General features: G+C 42.8%; 1 protein-coding gene across 2 annotated transcripts in view; it reads right to left on the bottom strand.

Moving 5' to 3' along the window:
- The window catches only part of Pias1 (protein inhibitor of activated STAT 1), a 124,338-nt gene extending 113,740 nt beyond the window's left edge, over positions 1 to 10,598 (bottom strand). For both annotated transcript variants that reach the window (XM_005347795.2, XM_026779130.1), the window contains exon 1: positions 10,546 to 10,598. In XM_005347795.2, the coding sequence (XP_005347852.1) occupies positions 10,546 to 10,569 (24 nt within the window). In that variant the 5' untranslated portion in view covers positions 10,570 to 10,598. The remainder of the gene's footprint in view (positions 1 to 10,545) is intronic.
- Between the last annotated feature and the right edge of the window lie 771 nt (positions 10,599 to 11,369).

Genomic DNA, 11,369 nt, shown 5'->3' with positions numbered 1-11,369 from the left:
AAAAAAAAAAAGTAAATTATGTTACTATATATAGTACAGATCAATTTATGTACTTATATACACATTTTATAAACATGAGGCCCTTCTACAAGCTGAGTTTTGTTCTAATATACATAAATACACATATAATAAATTACAAATTTATAGATACTGCCGGGCAGTGGTAGCACCCACCTTTCATCCCAGCATTTGGGAGGCAGAGGCAGGTGGATCTCTATGAGTTTGAGGCCAGCCTGGTTTACAAAGTGAATTCCAGGACACCCACAGCTGTTTCACAGAAACCCTGTCTCGGGGAAAAAAAAAATTTACAGATACACACTTAAAGCAAGTAGAAAAAAATGAATAGAAGCCAGGTATAAGTAGCCACAAATCATACATATATGTGTACGAAATACCAAAATAGGCAAATCTACAAAGTATAGATGAGCAGTTGCCTGTAACTGAGGCCAAAGTAATGTGGAGAGATACCTGTGACAACTGAAGATGCAATTTCTTAGGGTGAGAGAAATCCTACAACTGACTGCAGTACTAACTGTACAACTTGGAGATTACACACGAAAAGCAATTAATTTAACTCTTCAAATGTGTGACCTATACAGTGCTAAACTGCATGATTCTTTTAACACTTTCCCCACTCACCTAAAAATGAATAAGCACAAATAAACCCAGAATGTTACACCAATAATTCCAGTATTCAAGTTGGCTAAGGCAGTAGATTCCAGGTCAGCCTGGGCTACATAGTATAAACTCAACTCAGAAAGTGTACTTCATAAATTATCTTGGGGACTGGAGAGGATGATTCATAATAAGAGCACTTGTTGCTCTTGCAGAGGATCTGCACTCAATTCTCAACACGCACATAGCACCTCACAATCACACACAGCCCCAGTTCCAAGGTATCCAATAGGTATACATACACATAAATAAATAAATCTCAAAAAAAAAATAACCCACACTTAACACTATTCTGGTTAATCTAAGAAATAGCATGGGAAAAATAAAGATATGACACTCTAGAAACACTTCCAATTTAGACTGCCATAGCAGAAATGAGCATCAGCCTGGTTCCTGACAAGAACAAACAGTAATATAATTTGTTAACCTGGAAGATAGTAAGCATCTATGATAGTGACAGAACACTAGCCAACAATAGAGCAAATGAACAGTTCCGTATCCAGTTACGAGCTTCTGCTGTAGCTGAGAAAGTACAACACACATAAAGCAGACTAAAGTCAAACTGGACAGAGTCCTGAGTATCAGACTCCAGAGCTGAGAATAATCGCCCTATGGGAAGCCACTGAAGGTTTTCTCTGTCATTTTGTTCTGTTCATTGCTTTGGGGATATTTTTGACTTTTTTTTTTTTTTGGTGGGGAGGAATAGGGGTGGGAAAGAGACAGGGTCTCTCTACATAGCCCTGACTGTTCCAGAACTTATATATATACTATATAGACCAGGCTAGTTTAGAACTCAGAGACTTGCCTCTGTCTCCAAAATGCTGGGATTAAGAGCATGTGCCACCACACTCCACTATATATACTCCACTGTATATACTCCACTGTATATTTTTATAGATAGGAGTCACTGTGAAAGAACTATTTGTGTGAAATTAACATGGCAACGAGAAAGAGAAACTGAAAGCAAGAATAGCAGGAAAGGTAAGGAAGTTCTCAAATATAGGCGCATCTGCACCAGCACTGTCAGTATCTGGAACTGGCTCCCGTTCAAAAGGTTTACATTTCTTTTATTTACTTGATCTAAGAAAAAACGGGAAAAAATGGTTTCTTCAAAAAAGCCTCAGGGAAAGGTTCTGAGTGATTGCCTTTTCATATGAGACACTGAAACCACAAGTGGAGGGCTCAGAAACACCTGATGCAGGAGGGGAGGCAGAGGAAGGATTAGCAAAGAACAGGGCAGCTACACTAGTGCGCTATGCACCCTATGCACGGGAAGGAGCTGTATCCTGATAAAGCCTCAAGCCAACCCCACCGGGCACTGGAGTAGCTGCTCTTACAGTTGGCTGTGCACTACGTGGGAGCTAGGCTCTGTCAACCCCAGAGATCTTCTGTGAATCACTACCTAATCATCTAAAGTCAAAGCACAAATCCCAGATCACTCACACTTATAGAACAAAACTAAGGACTTCAAAACTTCTGCCGCCTACTCAGAAAAAATGCTAATAAATAACAAATTCCAACAAATTTAGAACACAATCCAGTCCACAGATTAGCTTCATCACATGTTCCTTTCCGGTTTTGCAGGCTTTTCAGACACTGCAATGTTCTGCCAGGGGTGGTAGCGCACACCTGTAGTCTTAGCATTCGAGAAGCTGAGGAAAGAGAATCCTGAGTTTGAGACTACTAGCCTGGACTACATGGTGACACAGTCTCAAAAAAGAAAAAGCATTCATAACTTACATGTGCACTTATTAATTACACTAACCCAAAAAGGTTTCTTCTTAAAATAGAAAAATATTTCCACAGCCTATGTAACCTTTCCATAACCAGCTCCTCCAAACAGCATTACCTACCAATTTAAAACCATGGCAACCCTGATTTCACATTAAAAATGGGAAGTTGTTCTCATATCCACTTGCTCTATATTAATGTTCAATAGAGTTTCAACATGCCATTTAAAACTGACATGCACCCAATACACAAAACTCACAATATTTGATTACTTTAATATAATTTCCAAAATCAAACATACTTGAAATCAATTAGATATGCCACATCATCAAGTACATTCTTTATCAAATGTTCTGATTCCAATGCACTGTTTGCTGACATTTTGTAAAATCTCTCTCTGCCATCACTTAGTAATCTTACCTGACACATAAGCCATTAAGAACAATGAAGGTAAAACGAAAAACAAGCTAAGAGTTACTAATTCTCTTCACTTGAGACACCTGCATCAGAAAAGCTTCTACGCTGCTCTCTACAGCTTGAAAGTCTGTGCTGTTAACATTAGTCACATTTGCAAAGTTTTATACAAGGCTATCAAGGCATGAAAATAACAAGGGTTCAATCCCAGCCCCTCCCCAACCAAAAAACCAATGTTGAGTTAGTACAGGAATAAAATACAAAGTGGATCCATATCTACAAACTTAAAAGGCTTGTCACAAAAATAACAGATTACAAATAAAAAATATAAACTGTGGATGTAGTTGCCTAACATTCAAGATGCTTGATTTCAATTCCCAGCACAACATACCAGTTCTAGGTGTGCCTAGAACTCCAACACCGAGGAGGTGGAGAGAAGAATGAGGTGTTCAAGGTCATCCTACACTACTAGGGAATCTAAAGCCAACGTGTGTGTGTGTGTGTGTGTGTGTGTGTGTGTGTGTGTGTGTGTGTGTGTGTTTAGTATGTATGCCAGGCATGGTGGTCTACAACTTTAATCCCATCGATGGGAAGGCAAACGCAGGTGGATCTCTGGGAGTTCAAGACTAGCCTGTTCTACACGCAAGTTCCAGGACAGCCAAACCTACATAATAGAGAGACCTGTCTCAAAATAAATAAATAGATAGTAACAAATGTTTTACTATTGTGATCCCTTTTTTGTGATATAGTAATACACCTACAGTCACAGAAGGTCTAAATGGATAGATGTCTAGATGTTAAACCACAGTGTTCTTGAGAAATGAAATTATAAGCGCCATTTTTTGTCTTCTTTTTAGCATTTTATTAAAGTTTCCTCAGCAAAATATTAATTGTAAAAATTGGCAAGCTTTAGTTAGTTGGAGGTTAGTCTTAGGTACATAGTGAGACTCTTAGTCTCAAAAAAAGGAAAAAAGTTAGGGGGGCTTGGAGAGATGGCTCAGTGGTTAAGAACTAGTTGTTCTTCCAGAAGTCAGAATTCTATTCTAGGCACCCACAAGGCAATGGTTCACAACCATCTGTTAACTCCAATTCTAGGGGATCCAACGCCCTCTTCTGGCCTCTGTGGATACTGCATGAACATAGTGCATAGACATACATTTAGGCAAACACTCAAAGGTATAAAATAAAAATAAAACCTCAAAATTAAAAAAGAAATAATGAATTTGTATGACTCCAACTAACGTAGTCCAAATATTTTGTAAGAGAGATTTGCAAAACCAGGCATAGCAGTACTCACCTTTAATCCCAGCACTCTGGTGGCAAAGGCAAGCAGCTCTTTATGAGCTCAAGGACAGTTTGGTCTACATAGTGGCTTACAGACCAGCTAGGGCTATATAGTGAAACTTTGTCTTTAAAAAATGGTAACTTAAAAAAGCATAGAGAGTATCATCATCATATATCCCCCCCCCCCCGCAAATACCCTTGAATATAGCAAACAGAAACATGCTAGCAACATTACAATTATTTGTACCTAAATACCTCCAGGACTGCCCTGGCATCTTTGAGGAGGCCTACAGAGGTGAGCTTTGAAACCAAAGACTCAGATGCAAGTTCTTGCCACTAATATTGGTAAAATTTGCCTTTTTCTAGGCTTCCTTACTTCATACATCACTCTCCTATTTCAAAGAACTATTGTAAAAAGCAAATGATGTAACGTGAGGCAGTATAAACTGAGCAGAACTACACGACTAAGATACCAGTATTCTTCAAACACTAGGAGATAGTAGAGCATAGATAGCGGCTTATGCCTATCATCCCAACACTTGGGATAGAAGCAACATCAGGAGTTCAAAGTCATCTTCAGCTACACAGTTTAAGGACAGGTGAGGCTACATGAAACTACTATCTCAAAAAATAAATTCTTAACAGAGCTGAACACTTAAAACAGTACCATCAATTCTGTGATGAAATAAAGCAAGTTCTTGTTTTAGTAGGCTACATCCTATAAAATCCTACTTTCTGAGATAGATACGTATTCCTTGATCCCACTACAACTACAAACCACTTTATTTTTTTATCCCTACTTACCAGCATGAAAGGGTACAAATTACATTGAAATCAAAAGCCTCAGCATGAACCCTGGAGCAGCATGCTGATGGAGTTCACCAGGAGAGAGCCAAGGTTAATCAGCTATGGACTCACTACTAAGGACTACTGCAATCAAAAGGGATTACAAGACACTCATTTAAGAGAAAGACAATGCAGTCACCTGGAGAAAACCACCAAGGAAAAGGAGGCAATATTTCAAAACAATTACATGAAACACTTAAAAACTAAAGTTTTTCAAATTGTTTTAAAATACTGATCCCAAGAAGTAACATAAAACAAAAGCCATCTAAATGAGCCCTTCACAAAAGCAAGTCAGAGAGATTAAAATCAAATCCATGAATAAAATGTCAGATTTACTTGCCTCTATGAGAAATAAAAGCAGACAAATTACACCACAGAGATCAAAACGAAGTGGTTATTTGTTGAAAATAAAGAGACAGATATGACAACAAAATTTACTGATATGCTTACACAGCAGATACTTATAAAAGTATGGCTTTCCTTCTCATTGGATTCCATTATTTACTCCTTGAAAGCAATGAATCCTCCCCTCCTACTGTTCTCCTGTGAGTTAAAATACCAATATAACTTATGTTGAGTTTTAATGCAAAAAACATTTGTTAAGAAAAAATAGTAGCTTTGGAAGGTGAGTGTGGTGGCTCATGCTGAGATCCAGCACTCTGGAAACTGAGGAAAGGTTGTCAATTACAGGCTTCAGAATTACAAGGTGAGTTCTTGTCAGTAAACGAAAAACGTTTATTTTTGTTTTTTCTTGGTTTAGGGCAGCAGTTCTTAAACTATGAGTTGAGATGCCTTTGGGGGTCAAATGACCTTGTCACAGGGGCCGAATATCAGATATCCTGCATATCAGATATTTATATTACAATGCATAACAGTAGCAAAATTATATTTATGAAGTAGCAAAGAAATAATGTTATGGTTGGGGGTCACCACAACATGTGAGGTACTGTTATTAAAGCATTAAGAAAGTTGAGAACCACTGGCTTAGAATGTTTTGATGTCTGAGGTCTTGTTTCTTTTTGTTATAACCTGATTTATTTTCTAGATAATCTTATTATATAGCCCAAGCTGGCCTAGAACTCACATTCCTCCTATAGCTCAACCTTCTAAGTACTAAGATTAAAGGCATGGGAGCCTTCTAAAAGAAATTACTTTTATTTTTATCTTTATTATTACTATTTTTCTTTGGTTTTTTGAGACAGGGTTTCTCTGTGTAGCCCTGGCTTTCCTGGAACTTGCTTTGTAGCCCAGGCCGGCCTTGAACTCAGAGATCTGCCTGCCTCTGTGTCTCCCAAGCGCTGGGATTAAAGGAACATGCCACCACTACCCAGAATATTTAAACTATTTTAGAAAAAGGCTCTACAGCCAGGCACGGTGACACACCTTTAATCTCAGCAGTCCAAAGGCAGAGGCAGTAGGATCTCTGTGAGTTAGAGGTCAGCCTGGTCTACAAAGCAAGTTCCATGCCAGCCAGAGCTACAGAGAGAAGATCTGTCTAAAAAACAAATCAGAGTAGCTACAATGAAACTATCAAGTTATCACTCCCAAGATCTCCTGGTCTGCAAACTTGAAGGGCCTTCACCTTCACAGTCTCAAAAGAAGTCACTTGTGGGTATTCCCCTAAAGAAAATTTTAAACTTTTCATAAGTAAAAGTGCACAGAGAACTTATTTTAATATGTATGACTCACAATCTCGTTTATACTGGCAATATCTTCAAGCTTGCACTATTCCTACAGGAACTACGGATCTGCTTTTCCCATCTGATCTTTGCAGAATCACTATAGATTTAAATGGATTCACTAAAAGGGCCATTAGGAAAAGAGTTATGAATACAATCCACAGCATAGTCAAATGTGAGATGTGAAATGGGGTAAGGAAAAAATAATCAGTTTTTTCTCAGTGGCTCCCATAAGCTAGGTACTTCCATTTAAAAATAAAAAAGTAGGCTTTTTCTCGCTCTAATTATTGTTTGGATTTTCCCCTATTCTGTTAGATATATATGATATTTACCTCCCAAAATATCTCTCTTTCTGTCACACACACACACACACACACACACACACACACACAAACACACGAGCACCTGTGTGCACGCACAACCTGAAAAATATTTCTGGGGCTGGAGAGATGGCTCAGAATTAAGAGCATTGCCTGCTCTTCCAAAGGTCCTGAGTTCAATTCCCAGCAACCACATGGTGGCTTACAATCATCTGTACTGGGGTCTGGTGCCCTCTTCTGGCCTGCAGGCATACACACAGACAGAATATTGTATACAAAATGAATAAATATTAAAAAAATATTTCTGAAAGGAATATCTTCTAAACTTCACTGCACAAAAAAATTATATGCATTCTTAGTAACTATGGCAGGCATTCTTGTTAGCACTTCTACTCTCCAAAAAGAACAGTAACCCTAACCACAATGAAGCGTTAACAAAACTTTTAACAGAGCTATTACCAACCAAGTAATCTATCACAGCTCCTCAAGTCTCAGGCACATACAATGGCACACCAAGAGAAACATAAAAATGGAAAACAAGTCCTCTGGAAACCTCTCGAGTAGATTTTAGAGACAGTGAAAAATGGAAACCAGTTTTAGAGAAATACCATTTCCTATAAACGTTCAGTGTCTTTATGATACTGGCTCATTTTTGTAAAGAGAAACTTTACCTAGCAAGATTCACTCCAGGGATCTCATTTATCCCAAAAAGGCACTTTTCTTTCCTTTCTTTTCTTTTTTCTTTTCTTTCTGTCTCTATTTTTTCCAAGACAGGGTCTTAACTATGTAGCCCTGCCTATCCTGGAACTTACTCTGTAGACCAGGTGGCCTCAAACTCAGAGACCTTCCTGCCTCTGCCTTGCAAGTGCTGAAAACTGAAAGAACAAGGAAAGCCATCTCTCAGCACGCATGTGCTTTTCTCACAAGCTTTTCAGTCTTACTGCATGACCCACGAATAAAAGACCTGGCTAGCTAATTTTCAAACAGATTCCTAACAAAATTAGTATTAAGAGACAAAGACAGTGAGATCCTGGCAGTGATGGTACACTCCTTTAATCCCAGCACTAGAGAGTGCAGAGACAGGTGGCTCTCTGAGTTCAAGACTGGCCTGGTCTACAGAGCAAGTTCCATGACAGCCAAGTCTATACAGAGAAACCTTGTCTCCAAAAAACAAAACATAATAAAACAACAAAAAATATGACAGTATTACTGTGACTGTTAAAAGAATATAAAACACACATACTTGAGCTCCAGCTCTTTGTTTGTCTGGGTCTTTTGAGTTTGTGGGTTATTTTCAGGGTGGGGGATAAGGACAGGGTTCCTCTGTGTAGTCCAGGCTGTCCTGGAACCCACTCTGTAGATCTGGCTGGCCTTGAACTCAGAGATCCTTCAGTCTCCGCCTTCCCAGCGCTGGGATTAAAAGCAGTGCCGTCATCAGTAAACTTGTTTGTTTTTTTTAACTGCAAGTTGATTATCTCCAAAATTTCAAATTTCTGAGGCTTCCTTGGTGAAGTCAATAGTCTGAAATTGGGATAAACGAAACTAAGTAGGGCATGGCGGTGGATGCCTTTAATCTCAGCACTAGAGAGGCAGAGGCCAGAGGATCTCTGCAAGTTCAAAGCCAGCATAGTATACACAGTGAGTTCCAGGATAACCTGTGCTACACAGTACATCTGTCTTTTAAAAACAAACAAACAAAAGGAATTCTGAATTCAACATATTCTGTTTCAAACAAGTTAGTAATTAGAAGTAAACTTAAAAGAACAAATACCCAAATCTTGTGCAAAGATCTTATTTGTTTGTTTGTTTGTTTGGTTGGTTGGTTGGTTGGTTTGTCGAGACGGGGTTTCTCTGTGTGGCCCTCCCTGGCTGTCCTCAAACTCACAGAGATCCGCCTGCCTCTGCCTCCCCAGTGCTGGGATTAAAACTGTGTACCACCACCAACCGTAGTAAGCAGGTTTTGTTTGTTTGTTTACTTGATTTTTGTACAAAGATCTTAATACAAAAATCTTGGAATGTTTAACACTGCAAAGTTACTAGGGAAAAAGGATATTCTAGTTAGGCTTTTCCACACACCAAAGTGCCCAGAAACAAACGTAGTGGTCTGCTTATTCTAGAAGTTATTTCATCGTAATGGAGAAATAATAATTTTTTATTGATTATAAAAAGAATTCCTAAATCCCTCTGAAGATTTACAATTGCATAGCCCAATCTCCACTCTGACAGAGATGTTAGTTCTCTGCTGGGCTATAACCAGCTGTTTGGTTCGCACACAGGAAGCCAGAAAAGGGAATACCATGTTCAGAGCCTCTAAATAATATGCGTTAGTTAAGAACTGCCTGCTACTAAACCAAAATTATTCAAGCGGAGCCCCATTTGTCACAATCCAATCATAAGGGTTCCAGCAGCCCTCCCCCAACTGCTTGTGTAGTGCTATATCTGCTTCGGTAAAGAAGCCATCATCAGGTAAAGATTGGGGTGGGAGAAAAACCGGGGGAAAGGGGGCACCCTTTCATCTAATTTCGCGAGGCGTGAGTAATTGGTACAGTTGAGAGGAACGATGGAACATTCTATTTATTGGAGGTTGGAGTAGGATGGGGGGGTGGGTGGGAGGACAATTTCGTTTAAATCAACATGGCCAGCAAGATGTCCCTAACAAACAAAAGGCAACGGGGGGATATAAACACAAACCATTCACCTCCATCAGCTATAGCATCGCCATCATGGTGTGTGCAGATACCCCCAAGACTGCTCTCACCGGCCACACCAGAGACAGCAAGAGTAGAGAGGTGGCTGCATTCCCTCCACCGCTCCCAAATGCACACTTTTCCAGGGGGTTATTCCCCCACCCACCCCGGTGGCCCGAAACCAAGAGAAAAACAGTAACGTCCCGCCCAGGCAGACCCAGGTTGTCTCCCTGCAATCTCTTAACCGAACCCCCAACGCCGGCTCCGAGCTCGCTAAACTTTCCAAGAGCTTCTCCCCGGTGTCCCCAGTCGATCGCCCCAAGATCGCGCTTTCCCACTGGCCCGGCACCCACTGACAGGCGGGCAGCGGCGGCGAGCGGGGCGGGGGCGCCTGGGCGCCACGGAGGGGCGGGGCGGCCGGAGCCAAGTTCCCGGGGGTCCGAGCGCAGCGCCTGACAGGAGCCCGGGACCGCGAAAGAGGAAGAGGAAGCGGCGGCGGGGCAGTTTTCCCAATCCCCCCCTTCCAAGCGCACCCTACCCCCCCAGCCCCTGGCTGCCCGTGGGGGGGGCGGGGAGGCGGGCTGCAAGGTGAGGCACCAGGGCCCCGGGGACCGCCGCTGCCGCCACGTCCCGACTCACTCTCTCTTCGCCCCGCCACCCCCGCCAGAGGCGCCCACAACAATAACACGCCGGGGACGACCCGTCAGCGCCCCCGAGGCACCCGGGGCCCACGGCCCGCCGCAGCCAGGCCCCCTCCACTGAGGCCCGGAGCTCCTCTCCCGCCTGCAACTCCAGGCCCGGGTGGAGCCCGGCCCGGGCGGCCCCCCCAGGGTCCGACCCATCCCCCCCGGCACCAGCGGCGCCGTCTCCGCGGCCGAATATTAGAAGTGAATTCGAGCTGCGCTTTACCTTTAGTTCCGCACTGTCCGCCATCTTGCGTCTGTCAGCGCAAGCGCAGTGAAGCTCGCGGGGGGCCGCGCTGGACCCTCCCCTATAGCTGGTTTGGCTCCGCCCCCTCCCCGCCCCTCAGCCTTCCCGACCCGCCCCTAGCCTCCGCCCCGCTCCTGGAGCTCGCCGCCCCGCCCGGAGCACGCACAGCTGCTAGACAGGCACGTACTATTTAAATAATGGCGCCAAGCGGGAGGTTTGACAGTTACTACCACCTCGGTCTCCCCACCCCCTCACTGGTCGGGCCGGGAGCGTCCCGGAGAGAGGCCCCAGCTGAGCTTCACTCTTAGGTTGTCTGCTTGAGCCCCAGTTGACAGAAGCCACGACGCCCCGCATCCGCTAGACGTTCGACACCTGCACCGTATGTGGGCCACAACTAGCCAGTTTCGTTGTTTCTGGGTTTATTGACGCAGTCTTTATGATGAAGCAGTGAGGTCATCAAAGGAAACATTCCCACGGTATCTTTTTTTTTTTTTCGAGACAAGGTTTCTCTGTAGCTTTGGAACTAGCTCTTGTAGACCAGGCTCGCCTCAAACTCACCAGCCTCTGCCTCCCGAGTGCTGGGATTAAAGATGTGTGCCACCACCGCCCGGCTCCCCATAGTATCTTTTACGAAATAAAAGCGCAGAGGAGCCGGGTGGTGGTGGCGCACGCCTTTAATCCCAGCACTTGGGAGGCAGAGGCAGGCGGATCTCTGTGAGTTCGAGACCAGCCTGTTCTACAAGAGCTAGAAAAAAAAGCGCAGAGGAGAAAAGGGACTGGCTCATACAGCATTTAACAGAGGT

This window comes from Microtus ochrogaster, chromosome 5 (genome assembly GCF_000317375.1).
Source record: "Microtus ochrogaster isolate Prairie Vole_2 chromosome 5, MicOch1.0, whole genome shotgun sequence".
Lineage (NCBI taxonomy): Eukaryota > Metazoa > Chordata > Mammalia > Rodentia > Cricetidae > Microtus > Microtus ochrogaster.
The sequence above is the reverse complement of the archived record's forward strand: the minus strand, read 5'-3'. Positions and strand labels throughout refer to the sequence as shown.